Source organism: Oncorhynchus mykiss, chromosome 28 (assembly GCF_013265735.2).
Source record: "Oncorhynchus mykiss isolate Arlee chromosome 28, USDA_OmykA_1.1, whole genome shotgun sequence".
In the NCBI taxonomy this organism is placed as follows: domain Eukaryota; kingdom Metazoa; phylum Chordata; class Actinopteri; order Salmoniformes; family Salmonidae; genus Oncorhynchus; species Oncorhynchus mykiss.
In genome coordinates, this window is record NC_048592.1 from 35,972,615 (window position 1) to 36,000,120 (window position 27,506).

A 27,506-nucleotide genomic window follows, 5' to 3' on the forward strand; every position below is an offset into this window, starting at 1 on the left:
AACCTTTGTCTCTCCCGAGCCCGTATGGGAGTTGTAGCGATGAGACAAGATAGTTAATTAGATACCACGAAATTGGGGAGATAAAAAAGGTGTAAAATTCCACAAACCAAAAAAAATGTGTATTTCGATTTTTCTCCCCAATTTCGTGGGATCCAAATTGGTATTTAGTCTTGTCTCATCGCTTCAGCTCCCGTACGGACTTGGGAGAGAGCAATTTAACAAGAACAAATTAGCCGAAACGACGGAAAGTCCAAAAGGACAAAATCTTATGCAAGGTTCTTGGAAAACCTATATAGATCACTTCAAAGTAACAACATAATGATTGCCTTAAAAAAGGTAGATGGTGTTGAAACAATGATTTTCAATCAAGATTCGATACTTATCTATGTAGAATGCTTCTTAAAAGCTATGCTTAACAGCTAACTCGTTACCATTGGCTAAATCATTTACAATGAATTTAAGGGCTAATTAGTCGCTAATACGTACGCAATGCAGAGGAACACTTAACCATCAAAAATGTGTAACTTTAAACTCTTTGAACTTTAAAATGATCACAAGGCCAGATCAGTATTTAGCACTGTCAATGTGTCCAGCCAGATACACCAGATGAAAGTTAACTCTAATCTAGGCAATCTAATCCAAACTGTAAAAGCATTTTATTTTTTCAAGATTCCAGTCAAATTAACTAGCACGTGTTTTAAGGTTGTCTTGTGCATCTCAGTGTCCATTCAGCCCCAGTCTCCTCCTCCAATCACACCCCCCCGTCTTTACCCTCTCCTCAGTGGGTATAAAAGAGGACGTTTATTTACCAGCTTCACTTCATTTGGAACCTCCAGCCTCATCAATCTGATCCACTGAACTACTGAACCACACGGACTGTGAGTATCAAAGCAGGAGTTTAGCAACTTGAGTTTCTGGGTATAGCATGTCTCCTGCTGTATGTTGTGTAGCCTTGGCAACAACCAAATTGTCTGGTGTTCCGGGATACAGCCATTTTATTAAACCTAGCTTCCTTTTACGCTGAAAACGGATGTGGGAACTCTTACACCTTCTACGTTAAGTTATATTTTGTGTTACAGGTGATAACGCCAAGTAGTGATTTTGAATTTGCTCAAAACTGAAATGTCTTTTGGTGGCCACTTAAACTCTTGCCAACAGTCAGGATGCCTCAACTGAGTGGAAGTGCTAGTCAGGCCTCCCGAGTGGCGCAGTGGTCTAAGGCTGTGCCACTCGAGATTCTGGGTTCGAGTCCCGGCTGCGACCGGGAGACCCATGGGGCGGCTCACAATTGGCCCAGCGTTGTCTGGGTTAGGGGAGGGTTTGGCCGCCGGGGATGTCCTTGACCCATCATGCACTAGTGACTCCTGTGGCAGGCCGGGCGCAGTGCACGCTGACATGGTCGCCAGGTGTACAGGGTTTCCTCCGACACACTGGTGTGGCTGGCTTCCTGGTTAAATGGGCATTGTGTCAAGAAGCAGTGCGGCTTGGCTGGGTTGTGTTTCAGAGGACGCATGGTTCTCGACCTCCACCTCTCCCGAGTCTGTACGGGAGTTGCAGCGATGTGTAGACAAGATTAACTGAGATTAATTAAGATTAATGAAATTGGGGAGGAAATAAAGAGTGCTATTCACCATTTGATAGGTGAATGGGCCATTATATTACTATTTCAAAAGTGATTATATTACAGATTTTTGCCATGGGAATATTTGCTTTAGGAATTTAGAAAAGGTTAGCTGGATGTATTTTTTTTTTGCTAAGCAGAGTTTTATTTATTTCTTCTTTATTTCAGAATCATGAGCAGGAACTACATGTCCAAGTATGATGAGATGCGTAAGGGAGACTACATGTGGTCCAATAACAAGGAATACAAGGCAGTTTTCCAGGTAGGTACATTTACAGATACAGATATAGTATGTAATCTGAAGTCAGCTATTGCTGAACCAGGACAGTGTCTCCCAAACTGTGGTAAAACTTCTTCTTTTTTTGTTATTCCTTACCACAACCCTTTATGTCATCTGCACAGGAGGACGGTAACTTCGTCATCTATGGCTGGAGGCAGATGTGGTCCTCTGACACCGCGGGACAGCGCGACGCCTACCGCCTGTGCATGCAAGATGACAGCAACTTTGTCATGTACAAGAGGGATAACAAGATGATGTGGCAAACCAAGAGCCAGGCTCAAGGGTTCAAGATGTGCCGCGTGTACCTGCGTAACGACGGCAACCTGGTCGTTGAGAAGGACGGAGAAGAAATGTGGAACTCTTCTTCCTCCAAGGGTCACAAGCAGTAAACGTCCTGACTCGGTCCAAACGGGCATCAAAGAAGATGACCTCTGTACATCTGTACCGTCAGTCAAATGCCTGTGTTCAAATATCCACATTAATATACCACTTAGAAATCAAGCGATGTGCTTTGCATGCTTTGTGTAAGTGTTATGCTAGTGTGGTTATTAAAACATAGCCTTAATGTATCTGATTCACAGTGAAATTATTATACAATAAACCTTTTAAAAATGCCACAAAACTGTCTTGTGAATCATGTTTTTTAGCTTCTGATGGTGGTCTGTTTGATTTGATGGGCCCGATGAAAAATGCATCCTTTCCATGAAGCAATTACTGATCTCATAAAGTTGGCAAGAGGAAAGCATTAGGTTAACTTTGTTATACTTTATTTTGATAGATCATCTGTAGGGAAGTACAGATACTATCAACATGTTGAAATATATATATGTAAATAATAGCCTGCTAGGGTAACGGTTAATGTTAGGGCTATAAAACTTACATTTTGGATAGTCACAAATACAGTCACCAGGGAAAGTCTACTCACCCCTGCAGTTCACATTTTTCCTTCCTTAAAATAAAAAAAAATGCATTAAATTGGGATTCCTTTTCACTGATCGACACAACCTACTCCACACTTTCAAAGTGGAAGAATAGTTTTTTTTTACTGAGAAATCTGGACTTGTCTTCATACCCTTTGTCATGGCAAACCTAAACGAGTCACTTACACAACATTTATTTTTCCTGTTTGAAAAAGCACAAATAGTTCCCCTAATTTCAGTTTGTGACAAAACAAGCAAGGATACGGTAGAGAATCATTGTACCATCTAAACCGCTGTGAAATATATATTTCCCATTACCAAAAATACTGTATTTTCAGCTGGTGTACCAAACCGAAAGTTTAAAAAAACGTAAGAATGGGAAGCATAGAAATAACGCACATAGATCTACCGCTTCTTAGACTTACTTTCAATAAGAATGACAGATCTATAACGTAAATTTCTATGTGAATTTTGACGGGTCACCCAAAAAGTTACATATTGCAGCTGTCCAATCACAGTGGTTCAAAATATTTAAATACACCAATGAGAAGATATTTGCTGGAAATTCACTTCATGAAATGGGGACCATAGGGAGAACTTCTCTATGGTCCCAATTTCATTAAGTGAATTTCCAGCAAAGATCAAAATATGAGGAAGAAACTGCCAAAATAACTCAGATAAGGTTGTTGAAAGGCAAAGATTAGGAGAAGGCTACAAGGAAATGTATTACTCATTGAATATTAATTTGGGCACTGTCAGGGACATTATTGTGAAGTGGAAAAAGTTTACACCACCCACACATTACCTAGATTGGACTGTCCATCCCGAATGCCAAGAGACTGGAGGCATGTGCAGCCTGTGTGGAGGTGAAGGGCTCACCTTCTTCCATTGTCAAGTGTCTTACATAGCAAGAAGAGATCCAGCATCTAACCCAAAGCCTGACGAAGAGAGAGCCCACAGCATTTAACCCAGCACCCCAGACAGTCAGCAAGACCACTACCGTGATGTCACAGCTGCTGGTCAAGGGACTGTGAGAGAGTGATCCCAGCACAGAGAGATGGAACCAGGAATGTCGACCACCAGAGCTCCAAAGCAGATGTCTCCCACCAGCCCTCGAGCTGCGATATGAAAGAAAGTTACAGCGAGACCGACAGTGAAGATGAGAGATGAAGACGACACCTACGAAAAAGTGCAGACAGCGAGTACACCGACCACTCCCCACAGTCCAACTGCAAGTAGGAAGAAGATGACCCTGCCCTTCCCTGATTACGTCCCCTCCCACCCCTACCTCCCAATGATGACCAGACCACCAGCATTCCCATCGTAGAAAAAGTGTGAAAACAAGTCAACTGAATTATTTATTACAAAACACATTTCAATATTCTCTGCAATGTCACTATTCAAATAAGAGGTATAATCTCTGGAAGACTGAATGGTTGACATTCCTTTGTCAAGTCAGTAATTACTATGGTTAAAAAGGATAAGAGTTTTGGAAACTTCATGTGAAAATGTCTGGAAAACAAAGATTTAAATGAATTGAAGTTTGAAAGACAACAAAATATGTGAACTGAAAATTTTAACAAAATCTGACAAGAGTTTATCCAGAACAACAGAAATAAAGCATAAACAACTTTGAAGATGAATTATATGAATTGAAAAATGAAAGATGCTTTTAAATGACTAATCTCTTTTCAACATTCACATTTTAAGCGGGGTTTTGCCAGAATACATGCACCGGATGCCATAACAATGTATAACAAGAGAAGATAATGAAAATAAGATGTGAAACTGTTACTGATGAGAAAGGGTAAAGAAAAGCTGTGAAACAAACATGCTCTAACATGTATAATAAAATGGTCTGATGAAACAAAAATTAATGAATGAATATCTAAAAACTAAAACTCTTCAGCCATTAGGGGGAAAATAAATTCTCTTTTGGGTGAAATTACCAGAGAGGTTTTTCCATGCAATTATTAAGCAACCTAATGTGGAAAGTCTCCTGGCCCTAATGGTCTACCTGCCAAATTTTATGTTATTTATCAATGGATGTGATTGACTAACATCTGCTTTTAATCAAGGTGTAACACAAGGCAATCTACAGTATGTAAATCATTTTACTGTGGGGTGATTACATTGCAGGATAGTAAACAAAGTGATATCCAGTCACACCTCGGGGTTTCCTTTTTGAAACACACATAATTAGCATGATCTAGCACACAAAGCTCAAGAAATTAACAATTATTAAATGTCCTTTAATTTGTATAATATGAAATGCCTTTCCTCTTGATTAGAGTTTCACATAACATGTATTTGTGCAATTAGGATTAATAAAATCTCTTTAAAAAGCACAAGGCCTCTGCCAACTCTAGGCAATGTTCCTACAAAATCCTTTAGTAAGAGGGGTGGCATTTCTCACGTTGGAGCCTTGATTGTCCTCCTGGAAATGGACATATTCTTGGGACTAGCCCCCAGAGAATGGGCAGTCTGTCTTGCTATCGTGGCTCTGTTTCCATTCCCACTACCTGGAGGATTTCATGGCAGAAGTTAGGAAGGTATTTGATTCTCCGGTATCCGGGAGAGAGGCGGCCAGTAAACTTCTTGAATTATGTGAAAACTCCAGTAGTGTGGCAGACTATGCTGTTGATTTTGTGGCAGACTACGCAGTTGACGGTCCTGGCGCTTGCTGGACTTTCTTGGGCGCCCTGAAGCCTTCACAACAATTCAACCTCTCTCTTTGAAGTTCTTGATGATCCAATAAATGTTTGATTTAGATGCAATCTTACTGGCAGCAATATCCTTGCCTGTGAAGCCCTTTTTGTGCAAAGCAATGATGACGGCACGTTGAACAGTGATTCCAAGCACCACCCTCCTTTTGAAGCTTCCAGTCTGTCATTCGAACTCAACCAGCATGACAGAGTGATCTCCAGCCTTGTCCTCGTCAACAGTCACACCTGTGTTAACGAGAGAATCACTGACATGTAGCTGGTCCTTTTGTGGCAGGGCTGAAATGCAGTGGAAATGTTTTTTGGGAATTCAGTTCATTTGCATGGCAAATAGGGACTTTGCAATTAGTTGCAATTAATCTGATCACTCTTCATAACATTATGGAGTATATGCAAATTGCCATCATACAAACTGAGGCAGCAGACTTTGTGAAAATTTATATTTGTGTCATTCTCAAAACTTTTGGCCACGACTGTACACCTATTTAAGGAAAAGAGTACCAGTCAAACCGGTCCTTGTTGGCCATTTCAGGTGACGTGTCTGTGTCCCCCATCTCCCTCTCTTGCTGGTGAGAAGCCAAGACCATGACGGCGTAGCCGACATTGTGGCATAGCAGCCACTTGAAGGTTTGACCACGGTATTTTTGCCGAACTTCATGGCACTCTCACTTGTCCACCAGTCGGCTATCATACGGGTCACCCCCTCTGGCGACCACACAAGCCTTTGCCTTCGCTTTCACTTGTCGTGGCTTCAGCACCCAGACGACACCTGTACACTCTTTTTCCTGGATGGTCCTGGCAACCCTGGCAGCCTCTTCAGATGCCCTCAAGGTGAGGGCTCCAAGCGGAAAGCAGGGGTGTGATCATAATCCATTCTTCCTTTCATTAAGAGCGGTTATTCACACATATACACATACGTTGTTATTTGTTGACAGCAATACACAGTGGACCACATAGCTACGCTGCTTACAGTAGAGACCATACAACGTTAAAGGACAATTTGATTCTACATATAACATTAGCTAGCTGACAAGTGTGCGTTGTATATATAGTACACTGTAAGTGAACTACATTGGCTGAATATCTAAATATATAATAACGTTAACTAGTTAGCCAGCTAACTATCAATTATTACTGCCATTTATTACACGTTATTAGCTAGCGACAATAATCATTTTCAAGTAACTCAACGAATGAAACTCACCTTAATTCACCTAAATACACAACTGTGTTTTCCGAAAACCCGGGATGAAATATAGCTAATGTTACCTTTACGACTATCTTTCTCACAACTACTTGGAATGATTGAGAACTGTCCAGAATTTCTCTGTGGATTTTGGGGGGAGGCGGGACATGAACAACAGATAAGAATCTCATTGGTGGCATAATTTGCAACATGACCAATCCGTCTCTGCACCCCAAAAATGCGACAAAGTTAACTAGCCAATGAGGTGAGCCAAAGATTGCAACAAAAAAAGCAACAGATAGCAACGAAGATTCCCTGGCTCAGAGCGGCCACAGGGCTCGTGGAGCACCTTAACAGACTTTACAGGGCCCCCAAAGATGGCTGAAATGAACTTGATGTAAACATGTTACTATTAATGTCAAAACATGTTAAATAAGGACACTGGGCCTTTAAGAAACGTATAACAGAGGATGACACGCAAAATTCGTGAAGCGTTCCTGACCCTTTTTGCCCCTCTATGTAATGTTTTTTTGGGGGGGGTACATCTATTTTCCCGCTAATATTACCCATAAAAAAATATTTGTTTTTTTAAATCCCATTGACTTCAATATCAAGTCAGTTGTTGAGGAAATTGCATCATAACGGCAGTTTATCTGTATTTTTTTCCCATATTTTCCCCAAAATATATCCAAAATAACACCTAGATATAATTTTTTTAATTCTTCCTTTGACTTCTTGTTAATTTTGTTCCAATACCGTCATCTGGTGGCCATACAGCACTATTGCATCCATTGGCTTTAGCGCTAGACTCTATCACTGACACTGTCAGCCAATCCGATGACTAGCTTGTCTCGAATACCTAAAAGCTACCAAAAGCCACCAACGGGGATGCGAATGTGTCTCGATTAACTCGAACCAACCAACATCGCCAATTTGACGTCTGGTCCAATCATATTCGGCGAGGGGGGGGGGGGGGGGGGCAGCTGGTGGGTCATGGAGCCTGGGTCGAGGGAGGCCGGGTCATGGATCCCGGGTCTAGGGAGGCTGGTTCATGGATCCCGGGTCTAGGGAGGCTGGGTCATTGAGCGTGGGTCGGGGGAGGCAGGTTTGACCACCACCGATTCACCAACCAACTCTTTGATTTCTCTGAATGGTCCTGCTCCATAATAATACCCTAAAATGAATGAACGTTCCATATGTATGCAAATCTTGCCCCTTTACACCCCCAAATCGCTCCTAAATAACCCCTAGATTTTTAAAGAAATTCTTCTATTGACGTCATGTTAATGGTTTTCTGATTTTGCCATTGGCGTCAATGTAATTTTATTGATAGCACTACTTTCGATCCACGAGTCTGCTAGAGAGTCTAGTAGATGCTGTTGGTTCATTGATTGTGCAGGGCGGCTTCAGAGTTAGCCTGAAATGATAGTGAATGTGTATTTGATTTTGAATAGCCTAGTACAGTGGTCACCAACCATTTCTGAATGTAGATCACAATGAGTTAATATGCAAGCCGAGATGTACAGCTCAGATTTATTTTTAAATGAACATGACTTAATTAACATAAATCTATGCAACATTAACCAATTAAAAACAGTTATGTAGCAATGAGGTTTTTGCAGTAGGCTATAGGCCCAACACATTATCACTACGCTTGAATTGCCCTGCCAGTGTTGTTCTGAGACCATTTTGAAATTATATTTCAACATGTTAGGTATACGATCACACAGGTAATAGATCATTTGCTGTATTACTTGTGAGGCACAGCTGAGTGAGCATAATAATTAGCTTTTTTTACTGGACTGATGACCTGCATCTGATGGTCAGTCTGTGGGGAGGGAGCAGCGGTAAGGTGGCCTCTCACCCATCTCACTGTCCTTCCTCTCTCCCTCCCTCCGCTGAGAAAAGAGGACATGGTCTTCCAGCTAATGGCGAAACTTCATGTACCAATGTGTGTTTTATACAATGACAAGAGAAAGTGAGATATTGAACGGCAGCCTCGGGTAAACTCAATAAGGGGGAGATGTGTCTTTTATTAACAACAGCTGGTGCATGATCTCTGATATTAAAGGAAGTCTCGAGGCTCTGCTCACCTGAGGTAGAATACCTCATGATAAGCTAGTGTAGACCATACTTTTTTTTTTTTTACCAAGACAGGTTTCATCTATATTTTTTTGTAGCTGTCTATTTACCAGCACAAAATGATGTTGGTACTAAGACCGCACTTAAAATTCTTTATAGAGCCATAAGCAAACAAGAAAATGCTCATCCAGAGGCAGTGCTCCTAGTGGCTGGTAATTTTAATTCAGGGAAACTGAAATCTGTTTTATCTCATTACGAGATCACCATTAATCTACACAGAAGCTCATATAAATCTCTCCCTCGCCCTCCATTTGGCAAATCTGACTATAACTCTAACTTCCTGATTCCTGCTTACGAGCAAGAACAGGAAGTACCAGTGATAGTTCAAACAGAAGTGGTTTGATGAAGCGGATGCTAAGCTACAGAATGGAATATGTTTTCCGGGATTCGTCCAATGGCATTGAGGATTTTACCACATCAGCTTAATTTAATAAGTGCATCAACGACATCATCCCCACAGCGGCCGTATGTACATATCCCAACCAGAAGCCATGGATTACAGGCAACTTCTACACTGATCTAAAGGCTAGAGCTGCCACTTTCAAGGAGTGCAACACTATTCCGGACACAAATCCCGCTATGACTTCTGACAAGCCATCAAACAGGCAAAGCGCCACTAAAATCGAATCCTACTACCCTGGCTTTGACGCTCGTCAGATGTGGCTGGGCTTGCAAACTATCATGGATTTACCAAGGGAAACCCTGCCGCAAGCTGCCCAGTGACATGAGCCTACCAAATGAGCTAAATGCCTTCTATGCTTGCTTTGAGGCAAGCGACACTGAACCATGCATGACAGCACCAGCTGTTCCAGACGAATGTGTGATCACGCTCTTCGTAGCTGATGTAAGACCTTTAAACAGGTTAACAGATGGATTACCAGGACGCATACTCAGAGCATTGGCTGACCAGCTGGCAAGTGTCTTCATTGATATTTTTAACCTCTCCCTGACCCCGTCTGTAATACCTACATGTTTCAAGCAGACCACCATAGTCCCTGTGCCCAAGAACGCCAAGGTAACCTGTCTAAATGACTATCGCCCCATAGCACTCAGATCTGTAGCCAGGAAATGCTTTGAAAGGCTGGTCATGGCTCACATCAACATCATCATTCCAGACACCCTGGATCCACTCCAATTTGCACACCACCCCAACAGATCCACAGATGACGCAATCTCTATTGCACTCCACACTGCCCTCTCTCACCCGGACAAGAGGAACACCAATGTGAGAATGCTGTTCATTGACTACAGCTGAGCGTTCAGCACCAAATCATAAAATAAAATGTTATTGGTCACATACACATGGTTAGCAGATGCTAATGCGAGTGTAGCGAAATGCTTGTGCTTCTAGTTCCGACAATGCAGTAATATCTAACAAGTAATCTAACACATTCACAACAACTACCTTATACACACAAATATACACAAATGTAAAGGGATTAATAGGAATATGTTCATATAAATATATGGATGAGTGAGGACCGTGCAGCATAGGCAAGTGGCAGTAGATGGTATATAGCAGTATATACATATGAGATGTAAACATTATTAAAGTGCCGTTACTTAAAGTGACTAATGATAGGCATAGCCAAGATGCAGTAGATGGTATAGAACAGTATATATATATGAGATGAGTAATGTAGGATATGTAAACATTATTAAAGTGGCGTTATTTAAGGTGACTAGTGATACCTTTATTAAGTCATTTTATTAAAGTGGCCAGTGATTTGAGTCTGTATGTTGGCAGCAGCCTCTCTATGTTAGTGATGGCTGTTTACCAGTCTGATGGCCTTGAGATTGAAGCTTCTTTTCAGTCTCTCTGTCCCAGCTTTGAAGCACCTGTACTGACCTCGCCTTCTGGATGATAGCGGGGAGAACAGGCACTGGCTCGGGTGGTTGTTGTCCTTGATGATCTTTTTGGCCTTCCTGTGACATTGGGTGCTGTAGATGTCCTGGAGGGCAGGTAGTTTGCCCCCGGTGATGCGTTTTGCAGACCGCACTACCCTCTGGAGAGCCTTGCGGTTGAGGGAGGTGCAGTTGCCTTACCAGGCGGTGATACAGTGGGGCCAAAAAGTATTTAGTCAGCCACCAATTGTGCAAGTTCTCCCACTTAAAAAGATGAGAGAGGCCTGTAATTTTCATCATAGGTACACTTCAACTATGACAGACAAAATGAGAAAAAAAATCCAGAAAATCACATTGTAGTATTTTGAATGAATTTATTTGCAAATTATGGTGGAAAATAAGTATTTGGTCAATAACAAAAGTTTATCTCAATACTTTGTTATATACCCTTTGTTGGCAATGACAGAGGTCAAACGTTTTCTGTAAGTCTTCACAAGGTTTTCACACACTGTTGCTGGTATTTTGGCCCATTCCTCCATGCAGATCTCCTCTAGAGCAATGATGGTTTGGGGCTGTTGCTGGGCAACACAGACTTTCAACTCCCTCCAAAGATTTTCTATGGGGTTGAGATCTGGGGACTGGCTAGGCCACTCCAGGACCTTGAAATGCTTCTTACGAAGCCACTCCTTCGTTGTCCCGGGCGGTGTGTTTGGGATCATTGTCATGCTGAAATACCCAGCCACGTTTCATCTTCAGTGCCCTTGCTGATGGAAGGAGGTTTTCACTCAAAATCTCACGATACATGGCCCCATTCATTCTTTCCTTTACACGGATCAGTCGTCCTGGTCCCTTTGCAGAAAAACAGCCCCAAAGCATGATGTTTCCACCCCCATGCTTCACAGTAGGTATGGTGTTCTTTGGATGCAACTCAGCATTCTTTGTAATCCAAACACGACAAGTTGAGTTTTTACCAAAAAGTTATATTTTGGTTTCATCTGACCATATGACATTCTCCCAATCTTCTTCTGGATCATCCAAATGCTCTCTAGCAAACTTCAGACGGGCCTGGACATGTACTAGCTTAAGCAGGGGGACACGTCTGGCACTGCAGGATTTGAGTCCCTGACGGCGTAGTGTGTTACTGATGGTAGGCTTTGTTACTTTTGTCCCAGCTCTCTGCAGGTCATTCACTAGGTCCCCCCATGTGGTTCTGGGATCATTTTGACCCCACGGGTGAGATCTTGCATGGAGCCCCAGATCGAGGGAGATTATCAGTGGTCTTGTATGTCTTCCATTTCCTAATAATTGCTCCCACAGTTGATTTCTTCAAATCAAGCTGCTTACCTATTGCAGATTCAGTCTTCCCAGCCTGGTGCAGGTCTACAATTGTGTTTCTGGTGTCCTTTGACAGCTCTTTGGTCTTGGCCATAGTGGAGTTTGTAATGTGACTGTTTGAGGTTGTGGACAGGTGTCTTTTATACTGATAAGTTCAAACAGGTGCCATTAATACAGGTAACGAGTGGAGGACAGAGGAGCCTCTTAAATAAGAAGTTACAGGTCTGTGAGGTCTACTTATTTTCCACCATAATTTGCAAATAAATTCATTAAAAATCCTACAATGTGATTTTCTGGATTTTTTTCTTCTAATTTTGTCTGTCATAGTTGAAGTGTACATATGATGAAAATTACAGGCCTCTCTCATCTTTTTAAGTGGGAGAACTTGCACAATTGGTGACTGACTAAATACTTTTTTTGCCCCACTGTATGTGCCTTTTGTATGAAGGATTTCAGGTCACAAAGCCTACATGTAAGATGTATACGTGTAATGTAATAATGTAATGTATAGGCCTGTGTAACTACAACATGAAAGGTTTAAGTCAAGTAATGAAAATGGCTTTAATGCATAAGTCTATACAGTCAAAGACATCACTGATACAGTGCAGAGCATATGAAAAAGCAAGAAGGGAAAGGATGTCATGTGTGATCCCCCAACAATTGTAAAGGGCAATATCAAACAGTCGATTAGGAAGGCTAATGTATTGAACATTGACTCCCATATATACACCGAAGCGAGAGAGAAAAAAAAATGTATATATATTGTGCATCAGTGAGCAACCAGCAGTCTGTCTATGTATCAGTCTGACTAGGTTCCCAAAAAAAACGCATCCTTATGCGCAAAATATGCGCAGCTGTGAGAGCGCAAAAATAACTAGTTCGGGGACACAGACCCCCAGACAAAAAAAGTTCACATGCTGGGCTGGACAGCACATCACAGCACAGCACACCGAGGACCAATATAGCTATAACGTTACGAGGATTGGGCGTAGTCCAAAGACACCTAAATCGGGCTTCATTACATCTTGAGGAGAAGAAGGTGCCTTCAAACCAAAAATAGGTTTTGATAGCCAAACGGCGAGATACATTGCTCATAATGGCCTCGGAAGAGCTTTATGAGGTGAGTTAGCTAGCTACTATCGACTGCTAGCTAGCGTTATCTGAAATGTTTTGTTTTTTGTTGGTGTGTGTATTTAGCTAGCAAGCTACTTGCCTTGAAAGCCACTTAACATTAGCTTCATATAAAATGTCAGCCCATAAACTCGTTGCCTGCTTAGAGTAGTACTGTAGGTCGAAGTCCATATTTTATTAGCATGAGGAGCTGCTGTGTGATTAGCTAGATATGTTGTTGTTGTTGTGATTAGATGCGGGCAGCGATAGTCACGGGGTCTGTTGTCTTCTTGGCCAGTTTTAAGTTTGTTAACTAGTGAGCTTTTTGTACTTTCCACTCTGTTACAAGTTCCACCCAGATTGTGCATCACTTCTCCAGGTGTAACTTACTCCTAATAATGATTCACATACAATTGTGGCCAGGTTTTTTGGTTTTTACATGCCAATCCAACATTTTTAGGCGTATTATTTCAGACATACTATTGTATATGCAAATCTGTGAATGCTTTCCATCTTTAGTTAGTTGGCTAATTATTATAGGTAGCCAAGTCTAGCCCCATCCTTTATCTAGACCGTGTGATATAATGGCGTAAAGTTAGTTTCAAACTCAACATGCTCATTGTCTTTCTATCACGTTCAGGTTTGCCATATACTGGTAGTTAAATTGCCTACATTGGAAATCTTAGCCACAGAGCTCTCACATTAGAAACAGCAAGACAGTTAACATAGGCTGACACAGCCATAGAAATCTGATATAGATATTAGTACCATCAAAAGTTGACACACCTACTCAAGGGTTTTATTTTTTATTGATTTTCTACATTGTATAATAATAGTGAAGACATCAGCATTATTAAACAACACATATGGAATCATGTAGTAACCAAAAAAGTGTTAAACATATCAAAATATATTCTATATTTGAGATTCTTCAAAGTAGCCACCCTTTGCCTTGATGACAGCTTTGCACACTCTTGGTATTCTCTCAAACAGCTTCATGATGTAGTCACCTGGAATGCATTTCAATTAACAGGTGTGCCTGTCATTTGTGGAATTTCTTTCCTTCTTAATGTGTTTGAGCCAATCAGAGCTAATCAGTTGTTGTGAAAAGGTAGGGGTGGTATACAGAACCAAGTCCATATTATGGCAAGAACAGTTCAAATAAGCAAAGAGACAGTCCATCATTACTTTAAGACATTTAAGACATCAGTCAATACGGAACATTTCAAGAACTTCTAATGTTTCTTCAAGTGCAGACGCAAAAACCATCAAGCGCTATGATGAAACTGTCTCTCATGAGGACCGCCACAGGAAAGGAAGATCCAGGGTTATCTCTGCTGCAGAGGATACGTTCATTAGTGTTACCAGTCTCAGAAATTGCAGCCCAAATAAATGCTTCAGAGTTGAAGTAACTTCAAGGCTTTCGTGTTCGAATTGCCGCTAAGAAACCACTACTAAAGGACACTAATAAGAAGAAGAGACTTGCTTGGGCCAATAAACACGAGCAATGGACATTAGACTGGTGGAAATCTGTCCTTTGGTGTGATGAGTCCAAATTCTAGATTTTTGGTTCCAACTGCCGTGTCAAGTGCTCAGCATATGTGGGAAATCCTTCAAGACTGTTGGAAGCTGGTTGAGAGAATGCCAAGAGTGTGCAAGCTGTCAAGGCAAATGGTGGCTACTTTGAAGAATCTCAAATATATTTTGATTTGTTAAATGTTTTTTTTTGGTTGCTACATGATTCCACAGTTTTAATGTCTTCACTATTATTCTACAATGTAGAAAATAGTGAAAAAATAAATTAAGATGCTGGAGGAGTGCTTGACGCCATCTGTCAAGCATGGTGAAGGCAATGTGATGTTCTGGGGGCGCTTTGGCTATGGTAAAGTGGAAGATTTGTACAGGGTAAAAGGGATCTTGAAGAAGGAAGGCTATCACTCCCTTTTGCAACGCCATGCCATACCCTGTGGACGGCGCTGAATTGGAGCCAATTTCCTCCTACAACAGGACAATGACCCAAAGCACAGCTCCAAACTAGGCAATAACTATTTAGTAAAATGGCAGTCAGCTGGTATTCTGTCTATAATGGAGTGGCCAGCACAGTCACCTTATCTCAACCCTATTGAGTTGTTGTGGGAGCAGATTGACCATATGGTACATAAGAAGTGCCCATCAAGCCAATCCAACTTGTGGGAGGTGCTTCAGGAAGCATAGGGTGAAATCTCTTCAGATTACTTCAACAAATTGACAACTAGAATGCCAAAGGGCTCTAATTGCTGCAAATGGAGGCTTTGACGAAAGCAAAGTTTGAAGGACACAATTATTTCAATTAAATCATTATTTATAACCTTGTCGATGTCTTGACTATATTTCCTATTCATTTTGTAACTCATTTCATGTATGTTGTCATGGAAAACAAGGACATTTCTAAGTGACCCCAAACTTTTGAATGGGGGGAGTGTGTGTGTGTATGTGTATATATATATATATATATATATATATATACACACACACATCTAATTTTTTTTTTTAATCAAAGCTGTTGCAATTGTCTAGTTAAATAAAGGTTACACACACACACGATAGGAGGAATATCAAAAAGTAGGCTAATGCAATAAACAGGCCCAATCAGCCATGAAGTCATCTATTCAGGAGTCACACTACTTGCCTGTTGGGTAGAGTAACTGCCTTTTAATGAACCCAGTGTTTTACTGAATACATCTGATGTCTCACATGTAGCCCAGTGTGAACCAGGATTGGTGTTGGTGTTGGCATCCTGTGTATCTAAAGAGTTGAAGGAGCGTTCATTGTGGCTCGTGAAATGATCGACACATGAAGTGGACAGCTTTTATTTTCGACGCAGGGCACCGGTAAAAGTTGTTCTCTGGTGTCCCGTTTGGACATTTTGATAATCCCCCCAAAAAATATTCTGTACAGAGAATAGGAAAAAGGAGCTAAATGAATCTGTATTATTGATGTTGAGTATTTACCACCTTTATGTAATGTTTGGGATTTATGAGATACGTCGTAAGAGCGTTCGCGCAAAACCCGATGCAACTCAAGAAGTGTAAAAAAATTTGTGTCAAGTGTTTGCAGACGGAAGGAATATGTTTTGGAGAGTCTGTGAATGTAAAAATGTTGCAACTGTGGTAGGGATCTTATTTTCCGAATACCCAGAGTGCCCTGTTAGGGGGATAAAGGTTGAGGTGTCAAGGATCACGATTGTACAGCAACTCACCTATAGTGGAGGTGGGTGAAGAGAGTTGAAGGTGGGAAAAAGCCACCGTGCTGAAGAAGATATATGGCAGTAGATGCATCTCAACCAGTTGCAAATGCTCTACGTCAATCAAGTGATCTGGATACGCTTATTGTGAAGAAGGTGGATCTTGTGACATTTTTATAGCAGTTGGTAATTGTACTGCACAAGAAGTCCAAGAAGCTGGACATCCATTATATCTGCAGTTGGAAGTTTGTTGCCCACCACAGCAGCGTCTCCCAAGAGTTATGACAGAAGCACTACATTGACTACTGTCGCCAGGAAATGTCCCACCATCGCAGGATTCTGAGCCTGTGTAGGGACCTGATTTTAAAAACAGAAAAGCAGGCTGATTTTAGCTTAACATTTCATTATTGATAGTTTGTATGGATTTTTTTTTTTTTTAAATACCCTCGCATTTCTTTCCTTTTTAGTAGGTAGCGGAATGCACATATAAATTGTTGCTGACGCCATTATACCGAAGAAACATTTGCCCAGTGTGGGCTATATAGCCTAGACGTTTCGGTCTCATTGATCGTGACTTAGTGACTAGTCACTGCCAACTATTTTGTTTTTAATTCCGTCACAGGTTGAGAAAATTGTGGACAAACGGAAGAACAAGAAGGGAAAGATGGAGTACCTGGTCCGCTGGAGGGGGTACGGATACGAGGGGGACACCTGGGAGCCCGAGTCGCACCTCTCCGCCTGCATGGAGTTCATTCACCATTTTAATCAGTCACGCGGCGAAAGACCGAGAGACGGCAGTTTACTGCGCTCCACTCAAAGCTCTCCCAGCACGGCCCACAGCCACAGTTCGAGCAACAACGCCCGCAAACAGATCTGCAGGCCTCAGCCACTCTGCGGCAATAGTGGAGCAGGAGGCCACGCTCTAGTGAAACCCACCTCTTCGCCCACCACAGCAGCTACGGCCGTCTCCAAACGGCCGCAGCAACCACAGTTGCCACCACTTGACTCTAGCCTGGCAAATTCCAAAACGGACACACAGCAGCTTATCTTGGGCCAAAAGTACAGTGATTGCACTACCTGTGCCATTTCTAGTCTAAGCTTCACAAGTGGGCCCGCTGCTTCTCCAGTGGGCACGGCGCGTCGGAGTATGGACCTGGCCAAGTCCGGGATCAAAATCCTGGTTCCCAAAAGCCCCATGAGCAGCTGGGTGGACTCTGAAGAGTCGCCCAGCGAGGCGGCCCACAGTCTGGAACAGGGGGGTCAGGAGCAGGACTCTGTGCCCCCAGAGGTGGCCCTGTTGGAAAAGCCTCTGGGGTTGCTGCTGGGGCCCGGGGAAGAAAGGGCACGCATGGGGACTCGGCCCAGGACTCAAAGCCAAATCCCATTGATCCCTCAGCCAGTCCCCGTAACACCCGCATCCATACGCACCCTCAATGGGAAAGGTAAGGCTTTTTCAATAGACTGCAATAACTGTTGTTGTGCTGTTTACTGAACCCAGGTCTTGTAGTTGTACGTTCAAATGTTATGTCAAATGCGCCGAATACAACAGGTGACCTTAGTGAAATGCTTACTTACAAGCCCTTAACCAACAATGCAGTTAAGAAATAAAAGTACAAATTTATTTTAGAGCAGCAGTAAATGGCAGAAGCCATTGTTGTGTTGCCTCTGATTGTGCCTGTTTTATCATTGGAGGACCAGATGCTGCTGGAAGTAGCGTTGGAGGACTTATGAAGGTACAGACTTCTCATTCTGGTCCATGTAGACCACAATGCCCGATGGGAGTGATTGGGGACACTACCATGCAAATCTTTACTCCAGGCCAATTCCGTTTCTCCCCTTTCGTCTCAGTGTTCACTCATTCGTTATCAATGAACTCAAATTTGGTGCGTTGTTCATCTACTGTTGAGTAGAACAGAAGGGAAGCCCGGAAAAGCACTGAGACCTACTCATGACATGCAGTAAACTATTCAGCCTGTTCCAGATAGTTAATCTAGCTGATTATTACAACAGACAATATTAAGAAAGGCAGAAATGCTTCCCATTTCCATCCTGTATCTTATGTGGGGTTTCTTAACCACCAGGTACATCGACACTCATGGAGGCTCTGGCAGCCAACGGGACGGCTAACCTGCAGAGCGCCGTGGCGCGGGTAACCGCTGTCTCCGGAGTGGCAGGGAAACGGCGCTTCGAAGAGCAGCGCTCGGTCTTCGACAAGCGCCTTCGGTTCAGCGTACGGCAGACGGAGAGTGCCTATCGCTACAGGGACCTCGTCGTCAAGAAGCAGGACGGCTTCACCCACATCCTGCTCTCCACCAAGACCTCGGAGAACAACTCACTCAACCCCAACGTGAGTCATACGCCTGCTTGTCTTTCTGCCTGCCTGTCTTTGCCCTGACAAAACAATTGTTTTACAACGTGACAGTTTTTTTTTAATAGTTTTATAGTTTTGTTATGCCAACATTTCCAAAACATTTGGTAGTCAAATATAATTGATGAATGTAAGCAACATTTCTTTAAAGAAAGTCAAATACTGGTCCTTCAAAAATATATTGGGATGGTTTCCTGGACATAGAGATGAAGCCTTAGACTAAAAAAAGTATTTCCAGTGATCATTCTCCATCGAAAGGGCTTCTTAGTCCAAGATTAGGCTTCATCTGTGTCTGGGAAACTGGCCCATAAAAATGGATCATATTTTTGAATTCCTCTCCCTCTCTTGGCTGCCTCAGGTGATGAAGGAGATACAGAGTGCCATGGCCACAGCGGCATCAGACGACAGTAAGCTGGTCCTACTGAGTGCCGTAGGCAGCTTCTTTTGCTTCGGCCTGGACTTCATCTACTTCATCAGGCGGCTCACCGACGACCGTAAGAAAGAGAGCATCAAGATGGCCGAGACCATTAGGTAGGTCAGAAGGCTTACCTCCTGTTTCTATTTTTTTTTATGTGGATGATTTTTCAAAAAGGGAGAAAAATAGATATATATTTTTTAAAAGGTCGGCAGGATAACTCAACTTCCTCATTTCTCGATTGTCCAAAAATCTGTCCTCATCCTCCTTGTCTCCCTTATCTTCATCTGCACTGATTAAAGAAAACAAAATGGTGGAAGCTCATCATTAGGCTGTCTTTTCATCTCTGGTCAGTGCAAATTACAGATTGTCTAGATATCATCTGTTATTTTTGAAACTGTTGATAAAGATGAGTAGAATGCTGTGTTGTAGTGTCAGTCGTTGTAATAATGCCACAGAAGATGGTGATTCAGGCCCAGTCTGTTGTTCTCATCCTCTCAGGACATTCGTGAACACTTTCATCCAATTCAAGAAGCCTATCATCGTAGCCTTGAACGGACCGGCGGTGGGCCTCGGAGCCTCCATCCTCCCGCTGTGTGACGTGGTCTGGGCCAACGAGAGAGCCTGGTTCCAGACGCCGTACACCACCTACGGACAGACACCTGACGCCTGCGCCTCCGTCACCTTCCCTCGCATCATGGGCGTGGCCTCGGTGAGTTGATGCTGAAAATCCTCCACATTCTCAGAGGGGGGAGTTGTTTTGCACAGCAATACAGATATTGTTTAGGGGAACTGGTTTTTAAGTGTAGCACTTTTAGCATTTTTTTAGCTGCTTTTTGCTCCAGGGACTAGGTTTAATCTGTGTCAGTGATTTGGGGGTGGGCTAGCGGTTTCTAGATCACATTGTACTGCTGCGGTCGTGGGTTTGAATCAAAGTATCCGTGCTTCACAACAGGTAAATGAAGGTTGGGTTTTGATTTGAGGATGGCCATTTTCCCCGCACTAATGCCGGGTGGTACAGTACACCACTTTCAAAAATCCTAAACATCGCTGAGCCTCTCACGTTAAACGACCGTCTATCTTGTATTGTTTTGTCTTTCCCGAACGTAGTGGTGTGCACACTAAACCGGTCCGGCTCAGACAACAAGATTCCTCATTCCTCGTTCTCCATACCAAAGCTGTCTCGTGAAAACAATGATGTGATTTAGGTTGTTAAATGTAGCTAGAACGATCTGTGGCTCCAAAGCAGTCTCGTAAACGTTTTCAGTCAGAGACATTCACGCTTGCCATTACAGAGTTGAAATATCTATATAGCATTTTGAATTGAATAACATTTCTTGTGAATATCAGAGCTGTACCGATTTGACGCTTTGGTTAAAGGCAAGTACAGACTCATACTAGTATTAATCATGGCTCCTGCTCCAGAGTCTACACATCCATACCAGTATTAATCATGGCTCCTGCTCCAGAGTCTACACATCCATACTAGTATTAATCATGGCTCCTGCTCCAGAGTCTACACATCCATACTAGTATTAATCATGGCTCCTGCTCCAGAGTCTACACATCCATACCAGTATTAATCATGGCACCTGCTCCAGAGTCTACACATCCATACTAGTATTAATCATGGTTCCTGCTCCAGAGTCTACACATCCATACCAGTATTAATCATGGCTCCTGCTCCAGAGTCTACACATCCATACTAGTATTAATCATGGCTCCTGCTCCAGAGTCTACACATCCATACCAGTATTAATCATGGCTCCTGCTCCAGAGTCTACACATCCATACCAGTATTAATCATGGCTCCTGCTCCAGAGTCTACACATCCATACTAGTATTAATCATGGCTCCTGCTCCAGAGTCTACACATCCATACCAGTATTAATCATGGCTCCTGCTCCAGAGTCTACACATCCATACCAGTATTAATCATGGCTCCTGCTCCAGAGTCTACACATCCTGGGTGATGTCATCATCTTACTGGCTTTTTCTCTGGCGAGCTCTCATTGGCTAACTAGGACTGCCCAAAGACAGGATCGGACCTCAGATTGCGTCCCTGATTCACATGAATCGAGCGTCGGTGACGGCCGCACGCCCCCGAGTAGCCAACGACATGGGGATTTTATCTCCGATCTCAAACTTGTCTGGAACAGCCCAAATTGGTGGCGAAAATCGTGTAGTGTACACCTGACTTAACATGGGGAAAACAGCTGCGGTGATTGGCTCTCTAATCCAATAGCATAGACAGTGAGACAGACAGGTCCATCAGCACAGACTTTGTTTACAAAAGACAATACGTTGCACATTTCTTTACTTCAGAAATACCGCACCAAACACCTTAGCTAGATGTCAAATTGCTTAACTAAAACATCCTCGGCAAAAGATGTCAACATTTTTATTACAGATTTCTTTATCTTAGATTCATTCTGGGGATTTTGAGGAAGTGATAGGGGACAATCATCATTAACCAAACTGAATCGGTCAGGAAACACACCTCCAAGACTGAAATCTAGTTTGTCAAATGAGTAACAGAAAAACTCTTGCCAATCGTCGTGTTCAGTGGCTCGTTAACCTCCCTCCCTCTTCTCTCTCTCTCCCTCCCCTTTCCCCTCGTCTCTCAGGCCAATGAGATGCTGCTGAGTGGGAGGAAGCTGACGGCCCAGGAGGCCTGTGCTAAAGGGCTTGTCTCCCAGGTGCTGTGGCCCGGGACTTTCACTCAGGAGGTGATGGTTCGCATTAGGGAGCTAGTCTCTTGTAATTCAGTTGTAAGTCATCCTCTTTCATTTGATTTTTTTGAAGATTTAAAAAAATATATATATTTCTACACAGTCACAGTACGGCCACGGCCCCTCCCCAGCCCTCGTTGTCCTTCCTCTTTTTGTTCACGTTTTTTGTCTCATCAAAACCATAAACATCACGTCACTGACACTCATATGTATGCATACACATACACTCTCTCCTAGCCACAACAGTGGCCACTTGAATTGTTAGCTTTTCAATGTCTCCCAAAACAAAATGGAACCAAGAGTGTGTTTAAAAATAAATAATAATAAGAATTATATAATGCTTTTAGGAATACATTGAATTGAGATCAAGTCACACTATCTGGATGTTGCAGAATGTCTCCTGAATCGTCTGTGCAGACATTGTTGACATAAGAGTGACCTCATGTCCCACAAGGAATGGTTAAGGGAGTCTATGCCAATAACCTTTCAATGCATCCATATCCATCAGTCATTTTCCTTTCCTGTTTTTCCGCCGGGTGGGGTGGGGGCCTCTGCTGCACTGTAGGTCCTGCGGGAGTCCAAAGCACTGGTCCGAAATGCAAACCGGGCCGCCCTGGAGCAGGCCAACGAACGCGAGTGTGAGGCGCTGAAGAGAGTTTGGGGCTCCTCGCAGGGGATGGACTCCATCCTCCAATATCTGCAGAAGAAGATAGATGAGTTTTAAGGAAAGCATGTGTCCCCCATGTTCCCGAGCCCCATTCAGTGGGGGAACCAGACAAACAGCACTGGGAGTGCAACCGGTTCAATCTGCAATCTGTGTGATTAATTGTATGTGTGTGTGTGTGTGTGTGTGTGTGCCCATTGAGACGTTGATGCTGGACCTTTTTTTCTCCAGTAGCCCCAACAGCCCAACCCTGGTCCTCCAGTACCCCCCAACATTGTTGCCCAACCCTGGTCCTCCAGTACCCCCAACAGTACACATTTTTATTGTAACCCTAGACAAGCACACTTGATTCGACTTGTAAACAAATCATCAAGCCCTCAATGAGTTGAATGAGGTATGCTTGTCAAGGACTACAATAAAACTGTACTGTTGAAGGTACTGGAGGACCAGGGTTGGGCAACAATGTTGGGGGGTACTGGAGGACCAGGGTTGGGCTGTTGGGGCTACTGGAGAACCAGGGTTGGGCTGTTGGGGCTACTGGAGAACCAGGGTTGGGCAACAATGTTGGGGGCTACTGGAGGACCAGGTTTGGGCTACTGGAGAACCAGGGTTGGGCTACTGGAGAACCAGGGTTGGGCTGTTGGGGCTACTGGAGGACCAGGGTTGGGCAACAATGTTGGGGGCTACTGGAGGACCAGGGTTGGGCTGTTGGGGCTACTGGAGAACCAGAGTTGGGCTTTTGGGGCTACTGGAGAACCAGGGTTGGGCAACAATGTTGGGGGGTACTGGAGGACCAGGGTTGGGCTGTTGAAGGTACTGGAGGACCAGGGTTAGGAAACACTGTTGGGGCTACTGGAGGACCAGAGTTGGGAAACACTGCTCTACCCAATAGCCCTGGCCCGCCCAAAATACCATTCCACATTATAGGTTCAACTAAACGTGGCCTAGATTGAAAGGGATGGAGGGATTGGAGGAGGTGAAGACATTGATGAATACACAAAGTTTCTTGCATAGTGGGGTGTTTGTCCTACTCACCTCAGGATTGATTTGGATGGGATGTTGTATCAACATGGATCAGAATTTATGACACAACAAAAGTTCACATTGAAAACTTTGACAAAAACCTAGGCGACTTTCCATTGTGGAGCCTGCAATAAGATGTAACTCTCTGAACTCTTGGGAAAACAGCGCCGCCCAGTGGATGGGAGGCTTATTGGATTCTCCACATTGACCCCTGTCAAGCTTTCCATTCAAAACAGGACCTATTGCTATTTGAACTGAATGGAGGCCGGGATTAAATTGAAAAGGTGCGTTGTCGAGAAGTGTACTGCACTTAACTTAAAAAGGTCATTTTAAGCTTGAGCCGTCATCTGTAGCGTTCACCATGAATGCCATCTTCGAACGTCAGGGTAACGGCCTTTTAAAAGACTCATTGTCAACAGTGCAGTGCCTTATGAACAGCACGCCTTTGATTGAATCCAGAACAGAGTATGTCAGATTAATTTTTAACACTGTATTTTTACTTTTTGTCTAACTGATATCATCTGTAGATGATATTTCACCCAGGTCATCTTTTTGTTGTTTTATTTGGCTTGGGGGACTGGATTTTCCACCAAACAGTTTCTATAGTAAACAGAATTGTTTTTGTTTTAAGTTAAGACTTTATTACAATTTAATTTAATATTCTGCAACTCCTGATTTATTCCATCCATGAAACATACACGCAAAGGAGAGACAATTACAAGATTCTGATACAATGAATGCAGTTGTGACGAGGCTAGGGTACACAGTTCGAGGCTCCGTTGTGACGAGGCTAAGGTACACGGTTTAAGGCTCAGTTGTGACGAGGCTAAGGTACACGGTTCAAGGCTCAGTTGTGATGAGGCTAGGGTACACGGTTCAAGGCTCAGTTGTGACGAGGCTAGCGTACACGGTTCAAGGCTCAGTTGTGACGAGGCTAGGGTACACGGTTCAAGGCTCATTTGTGACGAGGCTAGGGTACACGGTTCAAGGCTCAGTTGTGACGAGGCTAGGGTACGCGGTTCAAGGCTCAGTTGTGACGAGGCTAGGCTAGGGTACTAGCTAAAAGCAGTGCCTTGTTCTTTACTCCCATTTTCTAATGTCAAAATGTGTGTTCTGATCTGAAGCGATTATCAGTGAGAATAGCCTTTAATCTCACCACTCAGTACCATGGATATAGGACTTTTGCAGCTTCAGCATATCTCACCTTGTTTTTTTGTTGTTGCATTGAGCAAAGGATACTACTAAAATGCTGTGGAGGCATTCTATTTACATTAGTCATAGCCCTGGGGGGAAAAAAAGATGTACAGCTTTTTGAGTTTGTAAAACAAAACCGTTATTCGCCTACAGTTTGTTTGTATTTGTCTTTTTATATATGAATTCTGACTTGGCCAATGTTTTTGTGGCCTCACCAATCATTTGGCCATATTCCTTGTTTCACTGGATTTATAAAAGTAGCAGAGCTCGGGGTAACAGATGTCATCGCAATATCCCGATATCTGGACAACTGCTGTTACCTTCAACCTATTTCGATAAAGAATTATGGAAAATGTCATTATTTATATTGTCTATGAATATTTAAATGTTTAAAGTGGAGATGGTTTGGACAAAAGTAGTGTCTGTTTTTGAGTCATTGCTCATGGGTTTGTTTCACAGTTTGATTTTATTTTATTGAAAAGTGAAGTATCTTCTCGGGGCAGTCTACTTCGTGGACATAGTATGATTTTTAGTTATCACTTTCAGTTTTGGCCTTCGCGCATAGATGTATAAAATTGTTAGCGCCGCAACTGCACCAGTCGGCTTGTTTTATTAGCATATTTTTTTTCTTCTAGAAGGGATAGAAGTCAGTATTTCGGTTGGGATTTTCTGTAAGCAAAGGTGAAGAGGTATTGCGTATCAATAAGGCGATGCTCTTTCATAAAAACATGTCCTTTTTGCTTAGTTTTCCCAAATTATGCCTGAAGCATGTCATACCTCGAGTGCTCCAGAGTGGCGCAGCGGGTCTAAGGCACTGCATCTCAGTGCTGGAGGCGTCACTACAGACCCTGGTTTGATTCCAGGCTGTATCACACAACTGGCCATGATTGGGAGTCCCATAGGGCGGCGCAGAATTGGCCCAGCGTCGTCCTGGTTTGGCCCTGTTAGGCTGTCATTGTAAATAAGAATTTGTTCTTAACTGACTTGCCTAGTTAAATAAAGATGTTTTTTTTTTTAACGTACTTCCATGTTTCACTGAATGCTGATTTATAAATATTAGCAGGCGCCTTCAACACTTGGACCACAGCTTAGTTAATGTAATGTCCTCCACGTTTTTCTCATTGAAGAAATGTACTGTATTTAAAAAAATATATAATTTGTAGTGTGTTAACACAGCATGATGATGAGGCTTGTCTAGTGTACACAGAATTCACTCATTCTGTTGAAAGATTCCAAGAAGCGTTGTTGAAATTGACTGCATTTTTGTACAGCAACGAAATTAATTTAAAAGTACGAAATCCCATAATCCTCACCCTTCTGAAGAACTGTGTGAACTGCCTTGACTCAAATCCTGGTACAGCATGTTTGCATACATGTGACCTATTTTGTAGTTGAACTTATATAAATATACATGCTGTACAATCCGAACGTGTGTTTTTTTTTAAAAATATAGATTAATGAAATCTATACTCGCTGTGAAAATAAATGGTCTGAACCTGTTAAAGTAATATTGTGTTGGTTAGGTTATACAGTGCATTCAGAAAGTTCAGACCCCTCGACTTTTTCAACATTTTGTTAGGTTACAGCATTATTCTAAAATGTATTAAATCGTTCCCCCCCCCTCATCAATCTACACACAATACCCCATAATGAAAAGGTAAAGTTTTTTTTATTTTTTATGTTTGCACATTTATAAAAAATAAACTATTACATTTACATAAGTATTCAGACCCTTTACTCAGTACATTGTAGAAGCACCTTTAGCAGCGATTACAGAGTCTTCTTGGCACACCTGTATTTGGGGAGTTTCTCCCATTCTTCTCTGCAGATCCTCTCAAGCTCTGTCAGGTTGGATGGGAGAGCGTTGCTGCACAGCTATTTTTAGGTCTCTCCAGAGATGTTCATTCGGGTTCAAGTCCGGGCTCTGGCTGGGCCACTCAAGGACATTGAGACTTGTACCGAAGCCATTCTTTGCATTGTCTTGGCTGTGTGCTTAGGGTCGTTGTCCTGTTGGAAGGTGAACCTTCGCCCCAGTCTGAGGTCCTGAGTGCTCTGGAGCAGGTTTTCATTAAGGATCTCTATATTTTTCTCTGTTCCTGACTAGTCTCCCTACCACTGAAAAACATCCCCACAGCATGATGATGCTGCCACCACCACCATGCTTCATCGTAGGGATGGTGCCAGGTTTCCTCCCACATGGTTTCATCAGACCAGAGAATCTTGTTTCTCATGATCTTGACTCTTGAGAGTCCTTTAAGTGCCTTTTGGCAAACTTCAAGTGGGCTGTCATATGCCTTTTACTGAGGAGGGGTTTCCATCTGACCATTCTACCATAAAGGCCTGATTTGGTGCACTGCAGAGGTGGTTGTCCTTCTGGAAGGTGCTCCCATCTCCACAGAGGAGCTCTGTCAGAGTGAGCATTGGGTTCTTGGTCACCTCCCTGACCAAAGGCCCTTCTCCCCCGTTTGCTCAGTTTGGCCAGTCGGCCAGCTCTAGTAAGAGGTGTCTCCAAACTTCTTCCATTTTAAAAATGGTCACTATGTTCTTGGGGACCTTCAATGCTGCAGAAATGTTTTGGTACCCTTCCACAGATTTGTGCCTCGACACAATCCTGGCTCGGAGCTCTAAGGACAATTCCTTTGACCTTATGACTTGGTTTTTGCTCTGATATGCACTGTGAACTGTGGGTCCTTTCCAAATCATGTCCAATCAATTGAATTTACCA

The 27,506-nt window shown here is 42.9% G+C and overlaps 2 protein-coding genes across 4 annotated transcripts; both read left to right on the plus strand.

The window, feature by feature from the left end:
- The first annotated feature begins 771 nt into the window (after nt 1-771).
- LOC110508289 (mannose-specific lectin) lies at nt 772-2,517 on the plus strand. The gene is made up of 3 exons (XM_021588710.2): nt 772-878; nt 1,790-1,883; nt 2,024-2,517. The coding sequence occupies exons 2-3, from the start codon at nt 1,794-1,796 to the stop codon at nt 2,288-2,290; spliced, it is 357 nt and encodes a 118-aa protein (XP_021444385.2). The 5' UTR covers nt 772-878; nt 1,790-1,793; the 3' UTR covers nt 2,291-2,517.
- Nucleotides 2,518-12,900: 10,383 nt separating this feature from the next.
- Nucleotides 12,901-26,209, plus strand: LOC110509094 (chromodomain Y-like protein). 3 transcript variants are annotated; one of them, XM_036966482.1, is made up of 8 exons: nt 12,901-13,172; nt 17,008-17,827; nt 18,467-18,732; nt 19,112-19,284; nt 19,670-19,880; nt 21,796-21,897; nt 22,466-23,150; nt 23,263-26,209. In XM_036966482.1, exons 1-7 carry the CDS (start codon nt 13,149-13,151, stop codon nt 22,622-22,624), a joined length of 1,755 nt encoding a protein of 584 aa, XP_036822377.1. In that variant the 5' UTR covers nt 12,901-13,148; the 3' UTR covers nt 22,625-23,150; nt 23,263-26,209. The 3 variants fall into 3 exon arrangements, with proteins under 3 accessions (XP_036822377.1, XP_036822376.1, XP_036822378.1); XM_036966481.1 differs by having other exon boundaries at nt 12,902-13,172; nt 21,796-21,939; XM_036966483.1 differs by lacking the exon at nt 17,008-17,827 and having other exon boundaries at nt 12,905-13,172; nt 21,796-21,939.
- The last annotated feature ends 1,297 nt before the right edge of the window (nt 26,210-27,506 follow it).

Coding starts and splice junctions, on each gene's coding strand:
- LOC110509094 (XM_036966481.1), top strand. CDS start 13,149: ATGGCCTCGGAAGAGCTTTATGAG. Junction 18,733..19,111: donor ACAACTCACTCAACCCCAAC/GTGAGTCATACG, acceptor TGGCTGCCTCAG/GTGATGAAGGAGATACAGAG. Junction 21,940..22,465: donor TAGTCTCTTGTAATTCAGTT/GTAAGTCATCCT, acceptor GCTGCACTGTAG/GTCCTGCGGGAGTCCAAAGC.
- LOC110508289 (XM_021588710.2), top strand. CDS start 1,794: ATGAGCAGGAACTACATGTCCAAGTATGATGAGATGCGTAAGGGAGAC. Junction 1,884..2,023: donor AATACAAGGCAGTTTTCCAG/GTAGGTACATTT, acceptor TCATCTGCACAG/GAGGACGGTAACTTCGTCAT.